The sequence below is a fragment of the Rhincodon typus genome, chromosome 23 (assembly GCF_021869965.1).
Source record: "Rhincodon typus isolate 14 chromosome 23, sRhiTyp1.1, whole genome shotgun sequence".
Classification (NCBI taxonomy): domain Eukaryota; kingdom Metazoa; phylum Chordata; class Chondrichthyes; order Orectolobiformes; family Rhincodontidae; genus Rhincodon; species Rhincodon typus.
Window position 1 is genome coordinate 26,718,806 of NC_063354.1, and position 21,455 is coordinate 26,740,260.

General features: G+C 39.3%; 2 protein-coding genes across 7 annotated transcripts in view; both read right to left on the minus strand.

Moving 5' to 3' along the window:
- The window catches only part of LOC109920333 (septin-9-like), a 745,967-nt gene that overhangs the window by 408,186 nt on the left and 316,326 nt on the right, over positions 1-21,455 (minus strand). The window lies entirely within an intron of this gene.
- LOC109926613 (programmed cell death 1 ligand 2-like) lies at positions 1,097-12,023 on the minus strand. Of its 2 annotated transcripts, none has more exons than XM_048610655.1 (6): positions 11,599-12,023; positions 8,452-8,535; positions 8,043-8,360; positions 3,568-3,852; positions 2,933-3,072; positions 1,097-1,821 (listed from the first exon to the last, which is right to left on the minus strand). In XM_048610655.1, exons 2-6 carry the CDS (start codon positions 8,516-8,518, stop codon positions 1,810-1,812), a joined length of 822 nt encoding a protein of 273 aa, XP_048466612.1. In that variant the 5' UTR covers positions 8,519-8,535; positions 11,599-12,023; the 3' UTR covers positions 1,097-1,809. The 2 variants fall into 2 exon arrangements, with proteins under 2 accessions (XP_048466612.1, XP_048466611.1); XM_048610654.1 differs by having other exon boundaries at positions 2,929-3,072.

The window sequence follows — 21,455 nt, forward strand, 5'->3', positions numbered from 1 at the left end:
ATTGATGAGAATTAGGCAACAGTGCAGGAAGAAGGTCAATGATCTTTTCCAATCCTCCAGGGTGAGCTACCTCTCATAAAACTGGGCCACTTCCCCCCCACCTCCCACCAACTCTTATGCTCTGCCTAACCTTGTGATGCATACAACATCTACCCTCACGAGCTCTCATTACCCACCAACTTCATACACCACCAATCCCACACTCCCTTGGAACTCCTCACTTTCCTCAAATGCACCGGCCCCAAAAGTCGTGCCATCCACTTGATTCTAATCAATTTGCTCCTTTATGTCATTACAGGAAAAGACATCCCATAACAGGGCTGAGCGATGCCACACAGGTGAGGTAAGTGCCAGATGTTCATGTCTTCACCTGTTCCGAGGAAAGAATTCTCGATCTAGCAGGAGAAAACACGGACTGCTTCTATGGGGTTGACAAGTCCAGAAGGAAGTAAAACTTGTCATCCCAGCACAAGAGTCACATTAACCAGGCATTGAACACAACAAACCACTGGCTGTAATGCCTTCTGCATCTTATGTCCAGCAGATGAATTCATCTCCCCAGTCCTGTCCTCAACAGAGGACAACTCCTTGACCTCTCCAAATCATCAGGGAAGCATTGGAGGAACCATTCATTGCTCACACAGATCTTCTGGAGCCAGTAGCCAGTCAAACCCACCAAGAACCTACTCTGGTTTCCATGGCAAGTTTTCCTGATGGCCAATTTGTGTGGCAAATTTGGTAAGATCACACCCCATGGTGGTCTGGGCTGTCAACAAGCCATATAACAAGCAATGGACATTGTCAACCAGGAACTCGCTGTTCCCAGGCAAGGATCCTGCCATGCTGCTTGATAAAGGGAAAAGGTTGTAGCAAGATGATCTCGACATTGAGATGACCATCTTGACTGATCCTAATACTCATCTTGCCACAACCCATATTGTTTACAGCCTGGTAAGATTTTGCCTGCTCATTATTAAACTTCAGGAAATCTACATTTGTTTTACATTATTTGTTAACACAAAACAAGGGCACAGCAAAAATTAATTAATACTTTACAAAAATATATATATACATGTGTTATTCAGCTAAATCAGACTTGTAATAAAACTGTACATTTATTCACTTCTATCAAATATCTCCAACAATGACATAGAAGTAATGTAACATGTTGGAAATTAATATAAATCAATGTGTTTTACATTGGAGTGATTTAAAGTAATTAGCGTACAAACATAATGATCAGTGTTTACATTTCAGAAAATACTGAAATTTCAGTTTTTCAAGTTAATTTCCTGCAGCCACGATTCCTCTTAACCCAAGTGAGAAATACAGTCCAACAGTCAAAACCATTCACAGTATTTCTGTAAGAAAACCACAAGTGTATGTTCAGAGTTAACTGTGTTGAAAATATTCTTTTTCTTTCCCAGCGCACTGTGATTGATCCAATTTTTACCTCTGCTGCAAAATAGGGATCTTCTTGACAAACACCAGCCTGGATTGAAAGCCAAGTTCTTTAGCATGTAGACTTTTGCATTTGAACACTGTGTTTGGCTGATGGTGTTCATAGAAAACTAATGTGAATCATTGTTTCTTTGCAGAGAAAGGATTAGTGAAGAGTTCAGTCGAATGCCATAAGACACTCGGTGTATTATTCTGGACGAGAGTTGCATTAAAATCAGTTTTGAGATGATCATAATACAGGAAGTGACAGTATGTGAAATAACTCATGGTTTAAATTCATCTTCCCTCATTCACATAAGATAGGATTTGGTTGATATATCATATCACATTTTCTTAAAGTTGTTGCCATCAGTGGACTTGCTGCAAGTAGAAATAAGAATTAATCACTGCAACTGCTATCAAACATTAGGTCTCTGGTCAATTGTCATGTTAAAAGAAGAAAATATAATTTATAAAAACTGTGATAGAAGACTTTCAAAAATGTGCAGGTATTTGTAATTAAATTTACCATCAGGGTTTCAGATTCTTTTGTAATTTCTGAAACTAAAACAATACAACAATTAATAAATTGTTTCTGGCATATAGCAATTGTTTTGAATTAACATAAACTGCTGCAAAAATTTGCAGTTTATTAATTTTTTTGGTTCCAAACTCAATCATGGAAGAGGCAATAATCTCTGGATGATCACAATACCAGTCATAAAAATTAAATTTTACCAACTTATTTTGTGCCTCTCCTTTGTGTGACACTAAAAACAATTTTTTAACCAAATGGTTCCAAGATAATTGCAATCAGTCAACGTATAAAGTTGTAGTTCTCTAATTTGATTAGGAGGCCACTGTATCATAATTATTATGTTACCAAGTTGCTAGTATCTGCACTAGCAATTTGGAATTATAAATTCCCATTCACAGTGGGAGAATTTGATTTGAGATTTTGCTTTAAAGTGACTTATATCAGTATACGTAATAAGGAGGCTACAGTTATTTTTAGAACATTGCGGGAGCTCAGGGAGAGTGAATGTTTGGCTCATACGACATTTATATATTATCTATTCTTTCTTTGATCAAAGATTGTAACTAATTAGGCAAGGTTCATAGCTTGAAATATCTCTACATTTCAAACTATTTAGCAAATTATTCAGCAAACAATTCCTCAGCAGTAATATAAGAGTATTTGTTTTCCAATAATTCAGCCAAGTGCTTATATAAGTTGCAAAGTGTTAGCAAGGAAATTAGGATGGACAGAATTTAAAACTGTTTAGAATGTTGGAGATTCTGTTACTTCTTTTTATTTAGCCTTGAAACTTGTACAGTTGGCACATAATGAGGTTAAAGTGCATTGGTTTCCTGATTATAAGCATATTTGAAATAAGGGATGATAACATGTGTTTAAAGCAAAAAAAAGTCATAATTTATGTACTAATCAAGAGTTTTAAAAGGAACCAGAATCCAAAATCATCATACCTACATGCGATCTTCTCCTAAATTGCAGAACAGCAGAGATTACTAATGCAACAAAAAGTAATGCCATAATCACAGGGACAATTACGAAAGCTTTTTTCCTTTCCTTTCCAGAAATCTCAGTCGAGGTCGAATTTGGATGAGAGACTGCAACAGAAAATGTGAGTGAGAAATATTTAATTAATTATTGCTAAGATGAGACTAAGAGTTGTAGTTTTTCATCTTGTACTCCTTAGAATAAGGTTGCAATAAACAGATTTGTAAAACAAAATAAAACCTCATTTTATACATTTTGTACAGAATGAGAAGAGGGTGCTGATTATTTGGGTCATATCTGACCTGGAGCTACAGCATGAATAATTAATGATCGATCTTAATTCTCAGACCAGCCACGTAGATTCTGATTGGGCTGGGCATAGATATACCCAACTACGACACTGTTCATTAACAATAACAAAGTTGACCTTTAAACAACAGTGAGGAAAAGGACTGCAACAATTTAAAAATAATGTTCCACAAGTTCTCAGCAGAAAATAGTCTTGAGTAATAAATATGATCCACATTTGCAAATAAATGAAACATATTAATTCTTTAAATATATACTTTCCAAAATCCTTTCAAGCATAAACGTGGTGAACTTACATGAAATATTTTCCTTCACCTCATATTTACTGTCTTCTATGCTCCACATGGCACAAGTATAAACACCTTCTGAGGTTTCTATTTTTTCCTTGGTTGGAAGTGTGTTGCTGATCTTGTACAGTCCCTGTGGTGTTTCTTCAATACTAGTATTAGTATTGGATGTGAGGTTTGTTTTTGTATTCAAGAACCAGTGCATCTGACCCAGTGGATATCCAGTTGCTTCACAAGTGACGCTGACTATTCTCGATGATACGATGTTTGGGAAAACAGTCATGTTGTATGGAGCTAAAAATGATGATTGCATTATTATTAGTGGAATGAGCTTCATAATTCAGATTTAGAAACTGAAGTTAAATTCTACCAGTTGTCAGAGTAAGATTTTCACCCATAATCACTGAGATTAACATGGGTCTCTTGGAATTCTCATCCAATAAACATGGTCGCTATGCCACTATCACCATTTGTTTAGTCAGTTGTTTCCAGGGCACAGTTTAGCAGCAAAACTATGTTGTTGGAAGAGTGATTATCATTCATTCTTGAAGTAAAGGGCTTATTTTGTGAAGCAAGTTTGAACTGGTTGGACATAAATCCATTGCTGTTTAGAGAAGTGAGAGGTTATCCTGTTGAAACATAGGACTGAATCCTTTTTTTGGTTAACTTTGGGATATGTCAAATTTTTTGGAGGATTTCTCACCATGAGACTAATAGGTTTCCTTGCAGTATCTTAGTAAACTCACCACATTAATTAGGTCTCCTGCTTCTGTGGCATCACAAACATTCATCAAGTCATAGAGTCATACAGTAATACAGCATGGAAACAGCCCTTTGGCCCAAACTAGTCCATGCTGACCATGATGCCCACTCAGCTAGTTCCAATTGCCCGCATTTGGTCAATATCCCTCTAAACCCTTCTCATCCATGTATCTATTCAAATGTTTTTTTTAAATGTTGCTATTGTACCTGCCTCAACCACTTTCTCTGGCAGCCCATTCCATATATTCAACACTTTCTGCGTGAAGAAGTTGCCCCTCAGGTCCTATCCTCTATCGTCTCTCACCTTAAACCTATTCTGTCTAGTTTTCAATTCATCATTCCTGGGAAAAAGACTATATGAATTCATTTTATCAATACCCCTCATGATTTTATACACGTCAATAAGGTCACCCCTCATTCTCCTACATTCCAAGGAATAAAGTCCTATCCTGGCCAACCTCTCCCTATAACTCAGATCTACTAGTCCTTGTAGGACTACGATCCTCGTAAATCTTCTTTGCACACTTTCCAGTTTAACTATGTCTTTTCTATAACAGGGTAACCAAAACTGTATACAATACTCCAAGTGTGGCCTCACCAATAACTTATACAACTGTAACACAGCATCCCAACTCCTGTACTCAGTGCCTCGACCGATGAAGGCCCGCATGCTAAATGCCTTCTTTACCATCCTGTCCACTTATGACACCACTTTCAGCAAACTATGTACTTGAACTCCTAGGTCCCTCTGTTCCACAACACTCCTCAGGACCTTATCATCACTGTATAAGTCCTACCTTGGTTTGACTTTCCAAAGTACAACACCTCACGCTTATCTGTATTGAATTGCATTTCCCAGCTCACTTCCCCATCTGATCAAGATCCCTCTGTAATTTTTGATAACCTTCTTTGCTATCAATGATACCTTCTAATTTTGTATCATTCACAAACTTACTTACCATGCCTTGTACATTCATATCCAGATCATTTATGTCAATAACACATAACAAAGATCCCAGCACCTACCCCTGTGGCACACCACTAGTCACAGGCCCCCGGTCCAAGAAACAACCTTCAACCATCACCCTCTGCTTCCTACCATCGAGCCAATTTTGAAACCAATTAGCTAGCTTTCCCTGGATCCTATGCGACCTAACTTTCATGACTAGCCTGCCATGCGGGACCTTGTCAAAGACCTTACTGAAGTCCATATAGACAACTTCCACTGCCCTACCCTCATCTATCCTCTTGGTTACCTCTTCGAAAAACTTTAAAAGATTTGTCAGACACAATTTTCTGCACACAAATCCATGCTGACTATTGCTAATCAGACCCTGACTATCCAAATGTTGGTTGATTCATTTCCTGCCCCATTGTAAAATATACTTTTCCCGGAACAACTTGCCATTCACTGGATATCCCGGAATTCAACATCCCTTGCACCAATGCAATCTTTAAAAGCCCATTGTGCATTCAGATAAGCACTATCAGTCTGGAGCTACCCTGCATGGTTCCTGACATTTACCTTGGAGTTTCCAAATAGAGAGCAATCATTGGCCTCTTTTTGGGGGAGTGTCCAGGAGCTCCTGCTGGAATGGGGTGGTGCACTGCTGGGACTTCTTGTTCCTCAATGACCAGCAGTGGAGCCCGTGACCCCTGATTGTGGCAGCCTGGTTGAAGATTGCTGTTCTTGTTAAAGCAATCTCAGCAGCCTCGAGGAATGTCCAGCAGTGTAAGAAGAGGGTTAATGTTCCTCTCCACTCTGCCAGCATAAAGGCCACCAACATCTCTCCAATATCTCACATTCACTGTATCTCTGCTACTCTACCTCCACCTCCTCCACCAACCATTCCCCCACCATCATTACAGCTCACGCTCTAGCCCCACTCTCACTATCTGCAACATCTTGCCCACTCACCTTCCCCAACCCCAAACCCTGACATCACTAACCCTGTGTGCTTTGTGTGCTGCTGACTCACTTACATGGGCCACCTACCCACTTTCATCAACAGTATTAACTGTGCCACCCACATTCATCTCCCTTAATATCTGCCTCCTTCTCATTCCACGAGGAAAACAGCCCACAGCAGGGAAGAAAGAATCAAGACAGACCGTGTACTTATGAGGAGAGGATCTCATTCTGACTGCCCTGAACAGGGTCTGGACTCGTAGCAGAGGCTGCCCATGATTTACTATGCTGGGAACACCTGAAACAAGGCTATCCTTCTTGACTTGACTGAGGCTTGCTGACAAAAACAAGTTCCCTGGCTCCCTGGTACTAAAGATGTAGTAAATTTGCAATACTGTGAGCCTGGTTTCTCTGGCTGAAGGGACAAAATGTAACAAGGAAGATGAGGCAATGCAAGCTGGGAAGTTATAAGCATCCAGGTAGGTTCAGTGAGTGAGTGCAGTGACAGCAAGCAAACAGGCCTGAGGTGCAGCCTAGTCCAGTCCATGAGCTGGAGGTGTTTCCCTGAGCAGAGTGCCATTGTTGCAGCATTACAATGAGAGCTACAGAAGTTACCCAAGATGCATCACTGAATAGTAGAAGCATCCTATTAGTGCACAGGAGATGGGCCATGGAGGTTCTTAGAAGCTGGCACGTGAAAATTGCCAATGTCTGCAGATGTGAGATGCATGTGCCCAGCCCCCATGGAGCATGCCTGAGACATTGGCACCCAGTTTCTAACATGGAGACCACTCAGAGCAGGCAGCTGGCTCCAACAGATGCTCACTCGGGATTCCTTGTTGATTTTTCCCAACATCGAGCTTGATTTGTGGGTTTGGTAAGATGGGAGGCTGAATATTAATGATTCCATTTGTGGTATTAATTGGGCATTTAACATGTCAATTGGCAACTCATTTTTACCAAATAAGATTCTCGAAATGGCACTTATGAAAAGCATCAAAGATGGTACAAGTTGCTCCTGACATCAGCATGGACCTGATTATATCACACATCTCATTGTAGTCCATGTTGTTCAGACCCCTATGAAATTCCTCCCACAGAAGATCTAAAGGGGACTGAAAAGATCAGATTCCTAGAGGATGTTTCTGCCATAGTTTGAGAATAAGCGATCTCTCTTTTAAGACAGAGATGAGGAGAATTTTTTTTCTCTCAAATGGTTATTGGAGTGTGGATTTCTCTTCCCAAGAAGACATACTTGCATTGGTTACATTAGACAGAATGTTCACAAGATTATTTGCAGGAATGGGAGGGGCTGTCCTATGATGAGAAATTGAGTGAATTGGGCTTATATTACTGTACATTAATGGGGTTTAGAAGAGTGAGAGGTTATCTCATTGAAACATACAAGATTCTGAAGGGGCTTTACATGATAGCTGTAGAGAGATTGTTTCTGCCAGTCAGGGAATCTAAAACATAGTGGCACAGTTTCAGGTAAACTAATTTAAGGTTGATTTGAGGAGAAAATACTTCATTCACAGGGCTGTAAACTTTTTAAACTTTCTTCAACCCAGAGGGTTGTGGATGCTCCATTGTTGAATACATTTAAGACTGACAGATTTTGGGGGAGCGAGCAAGGCAGTGGAGTTGCAGCCCATGGTCAAATAACATCGTACTGAAAAATGGAGCAGGCTTGATGGCCTGAATCATTTATTCCTGCACCTATTCACTTTTAAAATGAGAACAAAACTGGAATTTGTTATGAAATACTTGCAACCAACATCTATAATATCAAGGAAAGAATGCAGTCACCCACCTTTAACCTTCAAATTGATGTCAGCATTTTTGTGACCAACAGTTGTCTGCAATTGATATTGATATATCCCATTATCTGACAACTGTGTGTTCTGGATCACCAGTGATATGTCTTGAGATGCTGGGTGAAGTAATTTAATCCGACCCTGAACTTCATTGACGCTTTTCTTGAAGTTAAACACTTTTACATTTTCTCCCTGTTTAACTAGTACAATGTCTGTCAAGTTCCACTCCTCTTGTGAAGTGAGTGCGCACAGTAGTTTAGTGTCTTTGTTAAATATTCCTGTCACCGAAGAGTTACAAAATAAATCCAAGAAACCTGAAAAACAATAATTTTCATTCACTCACATTCCTTCAGTGGGAATCAGTATTCTATAGAGCTATATATTGAAAAGCATCTTAGAACTTACAGTCTGCAAATGATGGAAGGATGTAGAAGATGACGGGAAGAAGACTTATTGTATGGTATGAAGCCATTTCCAGACTTATTTCACCTGTTAAGGGATAATACAGAAAACACGTTAACCTAATCTGATTTCACTTTATTTATGAATCAGATTTCTTTCATTAACGATAATGACTAACAACCAGTCCATCAGATATATTTACATTGGTAGAAATGGTTTGAATGCTCTCAATTATTATATGTTAGTGTATAACTTACACGTTTTTGTGGCGGATGCCGACCACTCTCACAGCAAGAATTCTGGAATGTATCACCAATCAAACAGTATAGCAAGAGACACTGCAATAATGCCATGGCTTCAAACTTGACTGAGATGGGCAGTGTTTGGCTCAGATTGCAGATTTGCATATGTGCTGAATGACATTTTCAGTCCACAGAGGGTGTCTTGTTGCCAGGACCCTTCCCCCCAACCCCCCGACCCTTTCCAGCTGCCCCTGTTTGATGGGTTTGGCTTTTAAGTTGGGCAGGGACTTGACAAGGCTGCAGCAGTGACTCAGAGCCTGGTGTTGTCCTATCCTGGACCTAAGGATGGTTTGATTCCGGATCGGACATCCTGCCTCCATATCCTGTGCTGAGATGTCTAAATCCAAATAACCATCAATCATTTTGCAAGTCCTGATATGTAGACTCCAAATTTGGTGATTCCCACAGATATTACCATAATTTCAGTGAAAGATAAATTAAAGTTCTGAACTTAGTGTTGGGTTTATTTCCATCTCAGTTGAACTGATAATACAATTCTGGTTAAATCGGGGTAAACTCCAGACTATCCTGCTCTCTCTATTGCTCATCTACTTACAGAATAAAGAATCATGAGCAATCAAGAAGGACATGTTTAAACATCCCAAAGCATTTGTAGTTCATTTTGAGTTATAGAGTCATTGTGTTGTACAGCACGGAAACAGTCCCTTCAGTCCAACTCACCCATGCCAAGCAATTATCCTAAGTTAATCTAGTCCCATTTGCCAGCATTTTGTTCATATCCTTCTAAACCCTTCCTATTCATATAACCATCCAGATGTCTTTTAAATGTTGTTATTGTATCAGCCTCCACCACTTCCTCCGGCAGCTTCTTCCATACACGGACCACCTCTGTGTGATAAAGTTGCCCCTTAGGTCCCATTTTTATCTTTCTCCTCTCACTTTAAGCCTATGCCCTCTAGTTTTGGAGTGTCCCATCCCAGGGAAAAGACCTTGGCTATTTGTCCTATCCATGGCCCTCATGATTTTATAAATTTCGATAAGGTTACCCCTGAACCTCAGATGCTCCGAGAAAAATAGCCCCAGTCTATCTAGCCTTTCCCACAGATCAAACCCTCAACCCTGGAACATCCTTGCAAATCTTTTCTGACCCCTTTCAAGTTTCACAACATCCTCCCTATAGTAGGGAGACCAGAATTGCATGCAGTATTCCAAACATGGCCTAACCGATGTCCTATACAGCTGCAACATGACCTCCCACTGCTACACTGAACCAAAAAAGGCAAGCATACCAAACACCTTCTTCACTATCCTATTTACCTGTGACTCCACTTTCAAGCAACTATGAGCCTGCACTCCAAGGTCTCTTTGTTCAGCAACACTCCCCAGGACCTTACCATTAAGTGTATAAGTCCTGCCCTGATTTGTCTTTTCAAAATGCAGCACTTCACATTTATCTGATCAAGATCCCATTATACTGTGAGATAACCTTCTTTACTGTCCACTACACCTCCAATGTTGATGTCATCTGCAAACATTCTAATCACACCTCTTATGTTCATATCCAAATCATTTACATAAATGTTAAAACACAGTGGACCCAGCACCAATCATTGTGGCACACACCTGGTCACAGGTCTCCAGTCTGAAAAGCAAGCCTCCACCACCAGCCTCTATCTTCTACCTTCAAGCTAGTTCTATATCCAAATGGCTAGTTGTCCTTGTATTCCATGTGCTGTAATCTTGCCAGCCAGCATACCATGAGGAACCTTGTCAAACACCTCACTAAAGTCTATATCAATCATGTCCACTGCTCTGCCCTCATCAATTCTCTTCATTACTTCATCAAACAACTCAATCAAGTTAGTGAGACACTATTTACCACGCACAAAGCCATGTTGACTATCCTTAAACAGTCCTTGCCTTTCCAAATTCATGTAAATCCTGTCCCTCGGGATTCCCTCTAACAACTTGCCCACCACCCATGTCAGACTCACGTGAACAATCTTTGAATATTTCCAAATAGTTATACTGGCTGCTGGAGCTTAATTTTTAAGATTTTAACCCAGAGACATCTCCAGTGTCAATGATAGAGGTTTAGGTTTTGCAAACACCGTCTGCAAGACATGACCTCATCCTACAGGGCAAAGCCAGTTTCTGGAGGTATGACCAGAGTTGTACCAGACTGGAAACATTAGCTCCGCCTCTCTCTCTACAGATGCTGCCAGACCCACTGAGGTTGTCCAGCATTCTCTGTGTTTATTTGTAGAGGTTTGGTGCATATCTGAAATCAGTGAGGAGCTCACTACTGCTCACAGTGAGAAGGAACTGCATCAGGAATCTATTACTCTCTCCTGTATAAAGCAATCATGCAAATTACAAATTTAAGCCCATTTCTGAACAAGGGTCCAGACCCGAAACGTCAACATTCCTGCTCCTCTGATGCTGCCCGTCCTGCTGTGTTCCTCCAGCTCCACACTGTGTTATCTCTGACTCCGGCATTCGCAGCTCTCGCTATCTCATACAAATTACAAAATAATTATTCCTCACTAGTGGAGTTCCAAAGAGCAATAAACTACATTTAAGGACTTTTTTTTTGTAGCTGCCCGCTTTCCCCTGCAGAGATCTACGAACACATTCCTGGTCGTCGTGATTTTTTTCCGTAAATTCTTATTTTTTTTTGTAAATTCCGTAGGCATTGCGACAATCGAATTTAGGATATTTTATTTCTTTTAAAAAAATCCGTTTCCATTTCTGTTTTGTTTCATTGTTTTTAAAAGCAATCCCCCATCTCTGATCAGTTTCTGCAGTTATATTGTATCCAGAGTTCACACACTTCACACAACTGTCAATAAAAATATTCCTATAGTTTTTGAACATCAAACTGTACCTTTGTTGCAAACAATCTGTGGAAATCCGACCAGCCCAGCACTAATCCGAAATTCAATCTGATCCAAGGAAAGTCACCATTTATAATCGGACGCCTTGACAATTCTGAGAACGATTCAGAGATATCGGCACAAAAGCGGCGAAGTTCCCTGCTCCCCGTTGTCTTGTCTAAGTGCAAACAGTGAAACAGTCTCCTGCTGTCTGTCTGAACTGGTGAAGGCAAAGAACACAGCTGGCGCTCCCCCTTTTTCTTCTGGCTTGTGAAAACACTTTCTGTTTTGAACTGACTGGATCGTAGGCGAGTTGGTATCGGCAAAATTGGATTATCGGGAGAAATGGAACGGAGAGCGAGCAGACTTTCCCCGGAACACTAACCAGCCTGCATCTTAAATCGAGATGAAATAAGGAGCAGGATATACAATTGTTTCCCTGGTGTGTACTAATATGAGAACTTCCTTTATTAAATTATGCTTTGTGGTTTTCAAGTCTTGCAAAGGGGAACAATGTTTTCACATTGCAGGATACGTAAATGCTTCTGCAGAACGCTAGATGGAGTATAAACCCAATTTCGCCAAACCGTGAGATGAAATCGTGCTCATTCGTATAAAGAGTTCAGCCTAGAATTTCTAGTCCTCCAGAGGGGTGTATTGCTGCACTGGTCGTTAGTTTTTATTTTATTTAAACGGGCAATTGCAGCCTTTCTCCTGAAAGTAATTTGTTATTCTCTTTCTCTTGCTATTGTTACACAAACAGGGAAAAATAAAGCTACTTTGTTAAATTCAGGGAATAACCCCACATGTCCACTACAAAACACGAGCATAAAATCGATCAGAGTGAGGCTTTGGACAAATCAATGGCAAATTCATGTTGATAAAACATCAGGAACAGACAATATGTACACAGAGATTCGCAAAGCCGCTGATGAGTTGTGCATCAACTTCCAAAAGGCATTTAGTAAAGTGCTGCCCAACAGACGTGAACGAAGTGGACTTGTGAAGTAAAAGGGACAAATACAACCTGGATTGTTTTTTTTTAAAAAAGGGTCAAATGACAGAAGACAGTATAGTAGTGAACAGTTGTTTTTGAACTGAGGGACCTTTTATCGTAGAATTCCCCAGAATTTGGTGTCAGGATCCTTCTCTTTCTGCTCTATTTTAGTAACGTAGACCTTAGGGTACATCACTCCAAAATTTGTGAGCAAGGAAACTCGTTACCAGTGAATAGGATTGCCTGGAAATTCAAAAGCACATAGACAAGTTGGTGGGATAGGCAGACAAGACTCAACTAAAATTTAGAGCAGAGTAGTGTGAAGTTGTTCAATTTGTCTGGAAGAGTGAGGAGAAACGATATAAAAGGTACAATTCTATAGGGAATGCAGGATCAGAAGGACCTGGAAATATTTGTGCATAATTTTTTGTTTTGTATTCATTCATGAAACTGAACTTTGCTGCCTAAACTAACATTTATTGGCCATCCCTAATTGCTCTGAGGGCAATTAAGAAACAACTATATTGTTTTGGGTCTGCAGTCACATGTACAGCAGACAAAAGTGACAGATTTCTGTCTCTAAAATACAGTAATGCACCAGATGGGATTTACAACAATCAACAATAGTTACATAAAGACCATTAAACCAGCTTTTGGTGGGATTTGAACCCATGGCACCAAACTATTAAAGACAATAAGGATTGCAGATGCTGGAAGCCAGAGTTTATAGGTGTAAGGCTGGAAAAGCACAGCAAGTTCTCACAAAGGGCTTCAGCCCAAAACATTGACTCACCTGCTCCTTGGTGGCTGTTTGACGTGCTGTGCTTTTCCAGTCTCCTACCAAACTATTAACCTAGCCAATAGATTACTGGTCCAGTGACATGGCCACTAAACCAGTGATCCACCTTGAAGGTCCAGAGCAAGTTTAAAAATTTTTATAGCATTTGAAATCCTATCCTTTATAATAGGAATGTACAGTTCAGAAGCATGGAACGTGTGATAAACCTGCATAAGACACTGAGTCCACCTCATTTAAAAATTGTGTCCAGTTCTAGGCACCACGTTAGGAAATATATGAAGGTATTAGAAAAGATTAAGAAAAGATTCACAAAAATGGTTTGGGGTTAAGGAATTCAGTTGCACTGATAGATTGGAGAGGTTGGAAATGTTCTCCTTAGAGAAGTAAAGTCTGAGAATTCATTTGTTTGAGGTAGTCAAAAACACGAATATCTGGGCAGAGCAGACAGGGAGAAATTGTTCTCCCTGGTGGGAGGATTGAGAACCAGAGGGCACAGATTCAAGGTGATTGACTAAAGAAGCAATGGCAACATGAGGAATTAAATCAAGCAGCAAAGGATCTGGAATGTATTGCCTAAAAGGATTATGGAGATACAAACAGAATGTTGGAGATACTCAGCAGATCTGGCAACATTTGAGGTGAGAGAAGCAGAGCTAATATTTCAAGTCCGGTCTGATCCTTCTTCAGAGCTGCAGCGGAGCATAACAGAACTGTGCTGAACTACATTGATTCTGTGATTCTATGAATGATAGTGCCTGAGTTTAAACAAGTCAGGTTCATCCCATAGACACAGATGAAATAGTAATGTGTCACAGTCACTAACAGTGACAAAGAATATTCTTTAAGATTTTGGGGGAGTCTGTTTTATTGCTGGGCAAGGATGAGATGATTCAAACAAGGACTTATAAGACTGATAGCCACAGACCTGGGGCTGATAATGGCATTCAAGGACCTTCAGGGAATGAGGAGATGGAGTTGACAGACAGTTAGAGAGCACAGAGTGGGCCAGGGATGAGTAATTTGAGTGTTGATGGTGACTTAAGTAGTAAAGCATAGACGGTGGGAGTGTTTGAACTAAAACTCGAATATGTGATTGCTTAAGGAGAGATGATTATTTACATTGCTAATCAAAATGGGGCAGGAGGGGAGATTGACAGTTTACTGCCTTTATTATCTTTTCAGGCAGTAAAAAACAGACGTCCAGCATTGCCTGCGTGAAAACAAATTCCCATCAACTCCCTCGTAATCTTACCATAAATTACGTGAGACCTATGTTCCTAATTATTGGCATCACGACTAAGTGAAATAGATCCTTCCCGTGCAGTTTACCTTGCACCCCTCCCCCCACAATTTCATACATCCGTGTTCATCCTGCTCCAAAGAAAACAAATCATCTTATCTGATCTTTTCACAAGGCTAAAAGTCGTTTTTGCTGGCAATTTTATGGAGAATATTTGGGAGGAATGGATTTAAACTATTAAACAGTTCACCTTCAGAACATGTCAGCTGGCAACCTGGGCATCTGCTCTGGCAGTGAGGAGGTTGGAGCTAACAGGAGGCAAGAGTCCTCATTGAAAGAGAAGCAATGTTGAGCAGGCTGCTTCTGGAATCATAGAATGGTTATAGCACAGAAGAAGGCCATTTTTCCCCCATGTTTATGCTGGATCTCCACAAAATTAACTTGTTAAGTAATCCAGCACTTCCTTTCACTGTATCAGTGGAATTTTTTTGCTTTTCAGATAATTATTTCTGAACATGGACAAATACAACAGCAAGTAACCCACCCAGCAGCTAAAGTCAGTCTGGGTGAGTGAACAATCACAATTGGTTATTAGGAGCATGGATTGTAGGGCATCTGTCATGCAAAAATTTATTTTAACAATTTATCGCTCTCAAAACTTTTCAGCAGTACCGGCAATTAAATGTACATGTGTAAGCTCAAGTATTTCTAACTTAAAATAGCAATGGATGTCCTAAGCCTTTCATTGGACCTATGTATTTAATATGAAGGGTCTTGTGGTTCTATAGTAATGTCCCTACCTCTAAGCCAGAAAAGCTGGGTTCAAGGTCCACCTGTTCAGAGGTGTATCATAATGTGTCCAAACAGGTTCAGTCAAATTACTATATTTTCTCTCTATTCATTGACAGGATGAGGGCGTCACTGGCTAGGCAGCATTTATTGCCCATCCCTAACTGCCCAGAGGGCAGTTAAGAGTCAACCACATTGCTATGGGTCTGGAGCCACATGTAGGCCAGACCAGGTAAGGATGGCAGTTTCCTTCCCTAAAGGGCATTAGTGAACCAGATGGGTTTTTCTGACAATTGACAATAGATTCACGGTGATCATTAGAATGTTAATTCCAGATATTTATTGAATTCAAATTCCACCATCTGCCATGGTGGGATTTGAACTTAGGTCCCCAGAATGTTATCTGGGTCTCCGGATTAACAGTCCACCGATAATATCACTAGGCCATTGCCTCCCCCCATCTATATAGGGAATTCAGTGGTGGAAAATATGGAAACCTCAAGAGCAAGCTAATTGGTTGCTGACTATAAGCTGTTATTAAGGAAATTACAGACTCAGGAAAGGCATGATAAGATCACCAGGATCAGGTTTAGTTCCAACAATTTGCAATGTTAACCTACTCACATTCACGGGCATGGGCTGACAGGTTCTTGGAAATTTACTGTATCTGAGAAACATCAGCACAGCAAAAAAAAAATTGTGCTTTCTCAAGAGGAAAACTTGGAATGTAGGAAAGCATACAAGCAATGTTATGACAAAATTAGCTACCCGGAGATGTGCACTAAGAAAAAAAGCTCCAAAGGCACACAGTAGTGCAAATTTGCATGAACAAGGATTATGGTAAGAGAATTTTTATTTGGGGATATGACCAGAATAATTAATCTCACAGTTTGGCATGACAACTGCTCTGCCCAGAACTGCACGAAACTACAGAGAATTGTGAACACAGCCCAGTCCATCATGCAAGCCAATCTTCCATCCATTGACTATGTCTATACTTCTCAATGCCTAGGGAAGGCAGCCAACGTAATAAAAGACCCCTCCCATGCTGGTTATCATCTCTTCCAACCTCTACCGTTGGGCAGAAGATACAGAAGCTTAAACACAAGCACCAACAGATTCAAGAAGAGCTTCTTCCCAGCTATTATTAGACTTCTGAATGGGGCTCTCAAATTTTAAATTCAATATTGATCTCGCTCTTTGTGCACCTTCTCTGTAACTTAGCATTGTACTTCTTGTTCTGTTCTGTTACCCTTATGCACTTTGTAAGGTATGATCTGCCTCTACTGAATGCAAAACAAAACTTTTCACTGTACCTAGGTACATGTGACAATGATAACTCCAATCAAATCAAATCAAATAAATATCTGACAAATAATACACAAAACATATACCATCTTTGTAATTTACACATTCAAACAAAATTAAGATAAGGTAAAAAATATATTTTAAAAATATATTTACATATGTTATCCACCCAAAAGTAAAACCCAACATTTCAGTCAAAGCAGTTAATAAAACCAAAGCCTACATTTATTTGTTTTTATAAAATGACTTCAACTCTTAGAAAAAAAAGTAGGAAGACAACATTTTACAGGACCAATCAGATCAAATCCTTTTACAGTAAAGTGGTTTACCAACATTACAAAGTTTAAATATAATTGTCCATTGGAACATTTTTGAAAATACAGGAAATTCTTTCTTGAACTCAGTGTTCCAATGAAGTTGGCTGCAAACACATTTCCTCTTTTAACTGAGCAAGAAGGAGAATTCAACTCAAAAAAAACTTCTGTGCGATATTTTTGTAATAAACTAGCAGGAAGTGCATTTTCAAATCACAACTGAGTCTGATTTTCTTTTCCTTTTATGGAGTGTTATGATATCACACATTACTCATCATTCCACCTGTTAAATAGGGTTAGTGTTTGTTAGACACTACCAAAGATTATGTATTGAGCTCAGTAGTGTTCAGAATTCTGTTTGGAAGTCTGGTGTATGGTATGATATTATGGTATCTGTTAAAAACACGTAACTCATTAGTGGGATTTGCTCATTATAGAAATAAACAATGAAGGGTTCGACACAACACTAGAGGCCAATCAAGCATATGACTCTAGACAGGAACTGAAGCTGTTGAATTAAGAACAATAAAATAATTAACATTTTTTCTGGTACTTAAACTTTGATTTGAACTGACATATTCAGTTATGAAAATTTGGAGTTCCTTATTACTAATTATAATTAAGAAAATTACTAATCATAATTAAGAAAAACAATAATTTCTGTAAAATTGTAATAATTTTGAAAATTGTAAGCAATAGTCATCTTTTTCAAAATAACAGTCAAATATTTTTCCAACTTCTTTGTTCAAATTATTTGTTCCAAACAAAAAATGTTATAACCAAAAGGATGCAAAATAAGCACAATTGTGCATCCTACATATATGATCTTGGTCCTTTCACTTGACTAGGAGAGGTCAGTATTAATGGACTTCTATTACCAAGTTGTTGAAGTAATTCTGAAATCATTGAGTTAAACTTCCACCATCACAGTGTGTGAGTTTCAATTCAGTTCAAAGTGTTCTACATAAAAGTGACCGTAAATCTTTGCTGTCTTTTAGAATATTGTCATTAAAATCAAATTGCATTATGTATGACCTTTATGCAAGGTAAACAATGTTCCATTAGTTAGTATTGATCTATTTGTGATTCCAGCCTTACCCCAATAAGGCTCCCTCTCAATTTATCTAACAAGCCACATCATTGCATTAAACTGTAATAAAAAGACCATCAGCAATTCAGAATTAACAATAAATGCTGGCTTTGCCAATGGTGTCAGAGGTAGGTAACGTTTTTATGTTTTACTTTTCACTTCAGTTGCTGTTAAATAATAATTAACCTTTCCACTTTCCTATTTTCCTTTTTATGTATTGGATTCTGTAAGCAGATTTATATTGGAACTGACAAGCTCATGGTAGAGTAGCTGGTATCAAGTTAGGACCAGAGTGTTGCAGTAGTGGTTCTGGTTAGGTTATTTCACTCAGGCATCTGCAGCATTTTACATCTCCTCAGCATTAGTCTGGATATTCTGGAGGTGTCATAAACAAGGTCTTGAGGGGATAGCCCTTGTCTCTAGTAGCCAATCCTGGATATTCTGGAGGTGTCATAAACAAGGTCTTGAGGGGGTAGCCCTTGTCTCCAGTATGCAATCCTGAATTCCCTGATGGTCAGGAGCTCCCTGGATATTACCAATCTTGTATTTGGTTGGTGTACTCACAGATGATCAACACAATAAGGGAATGGAACCCTTTCCATTGGCAAACACAGTTGGTTGTCAGTTTACACACTCTGATCAGAATGTGGGTGCCATCGATTGCACCCTGAACTTGTGAAAAACATGCAATTATCTGCAAGTCCAACTGTCCTGGCCACCTGACTCCCTCCATCCTGGGCAAAGAGCAAAAACTGGGAAGCTTTAGTGAAAGTGCAGTAATCACCTCCAGGACATATTTATGACCAAATACCTGTGAAAATCCACAAAGATCCCTATTGCCTCCCTGAAACAATCCACTGGCATAAACATGACCTTTCAGGAAACTGGCAGGGAATTTGTCTTCAATCTTCAAGGAGGTGCTCACCCAGCAGACATGGACAACTATGTCTCAAGACATCCTGCAATACTGCAAGTGCCTCCTGGTCAGCAGCAAGATGACCAGAAGTACGATAGGTTGTTCAGTGGCACGGCACTGTCAGTTTAAGTAGATCTTCGAAGACAGCATTTTGATGTACACAGTTAGAATTCTCTTTGACGTTTGCTGCACAGGCCTACTTTCCCAGTTGGTGTGCTGTATCCCCTGGTACCCTCCACCTTGTGTGACTTAAGAGGGCATTACTTGCAACCAATATTTCAGGAGCATGAATACTGTGCACACTGGCTGGACTACATAAAGCAAGTCACTGAATATTTCTATCCACAATAGTTAGCTTTCCTTAGGGAAGTTGGGGCGGAACAATTTTAATCTTGCCTTGGAATACTGACATACTTACTAGCATCATGACTACCCCTACCCACCTTTCTTTACCCTACCTCTCCCCTACCTTTGTTCTTGTGTGGCAGGAGCTTTCAACCAGCTCTTCAGAATTTGCAGTCCCTGTGAGGCTTGTCCTGTGCCAATGGATCACGTCGTCTACTGTTAGCAGAAAAGATGGTTGGTGAGCAATAATATAAACTTAAAAAAAAATTCCAAGACCCACAGCAAAGATATATATCGGTGAAGAAGAAGGATTCTATGAAGGGGCAAACCCCTAAGAAAGTTAAGGATAATATCATATTGAAAGAAAAAAAATACAATGTAGCAAAGATTATCAGTAAGCAAATGAATTAGAAAAGTTTGAAAAGATGACCAAACAAATAACAAAGAGGGAGAAAATAAATTTTGAAGATAAACTGGCAAGTAATGTAAAGATAGTAAGGTAAGAGCTTCTTTAAAGATATAAAAAATAAGAGAGAGGTCAAGGTGAACATAGGCCCCTTAGAAAATGAGACAGAGGAAATAATAGGTAAACAGGAAATGGGAGAAGACTTGAATAGATACTTTGCTTCAGTCTTCACGATTGAGGACATGAATAGCGTTCCAAAAATATTAAATAATGAAGGGGAAAAGCTGAAGAGGAAATAGATGTAATAACTATCACTAGACAAAAAGTACCATGGAAATAATTGGAGCAAAGGGCAGTAAGTCCCTGTACCTCTTATGTTGCATCCTAGGATCCAAAAGGAAGTAGCTGGAGATAGTTGATGAACTGAAAGTAATCTTTAGATTCTGGAAAAGTGCCACAAGATTGGAAAATTGCCAATGTGTCACCTTTAATTAAAAGAGGAAGGAGATAAAAATGGATAACTATAGATCACTTAATTTAACATAAGTCATTGGGAAAATGTTAAAGTGTATCGTAAAAGATGTAATAGCAGAGCATTTAGAAACACATAAGACAATCAAACAGAGTCAGCCCGAATTCATGAAAGGGGAAATCAGGCCAAACAAATTTATGCAAACTGTTACAACTTTACAGTCAACAAAATATTTTTTGAAATGTAGCCACTGTTTCGATGTAGGATGCAAGGCAGCCAATTTATGCACAGCAAATTCCCACAAACATCAAGATGATGATGACCAGATAATCTCTTTTGATGACTTTGATGGGTGTTAACTATTGTCCAGGACCCTCAGGCTAACTCCCCATTCTTTTTTGCAAGCAGAATGGTGACAAGGGACAGCTTTAACACATTTGGCCTTTACTCATTGAATTTTAAAGGAATATTATGATTGCAATAACTTCAATAATTTGTCTTTCATGAACTAAAAATAATTTTAGAAAGGTTACATACAGACCTAAAATGGCTGCTGTGATCACCTGAAGAGGAGCTGAGCTCACAAAAACATAAATATACAAGGATCTATCTCAGCCAAAATTACTATTGTAAATATTAATTGTAAAAGTGAACTGAATTTAGTGGCTCTTGTGATGCAGTGGTATTGTCCTTACCTCTGGGTCAGGAAGCCTGTGTGTCAAGTCCCAGCTGCTCCAGAAGCATGTGATACCATCTCTGAACAGGTTGATTAGTAAAATAAAACAAAAGGGAACTGAAACTCAGATTTGTGTCTCACAGCTGATTCTCACCTTTCCAAAAGTTACACATTAAGGTTAAAGATTGACTGTGGAGTAATCAGTTTGGAAAAAAAAACATGAACAGACTCAGGAATATATGTATGGATCCTTATCAACAGCTGCTTCTAAGCAGCATAACAGAGAAAAATGAAAAATAAACATTTGTAAGCAAGAACAGGAAAATATTCTCTGTGCCTAAAAAGTCAATGCCTTTTGAAAAGCAATGTAAACCAAGAACTTTTCATTGAGAGCTCAAGAATATCAGCTAACTTCACCACTGCTGAGGAAACAAGACCACAGCAATATGTTGATACACAGGGTTCAATCTCACAATTTAAGTTCTCTAAGAACTTTAAACTGCAATTATCTTTACC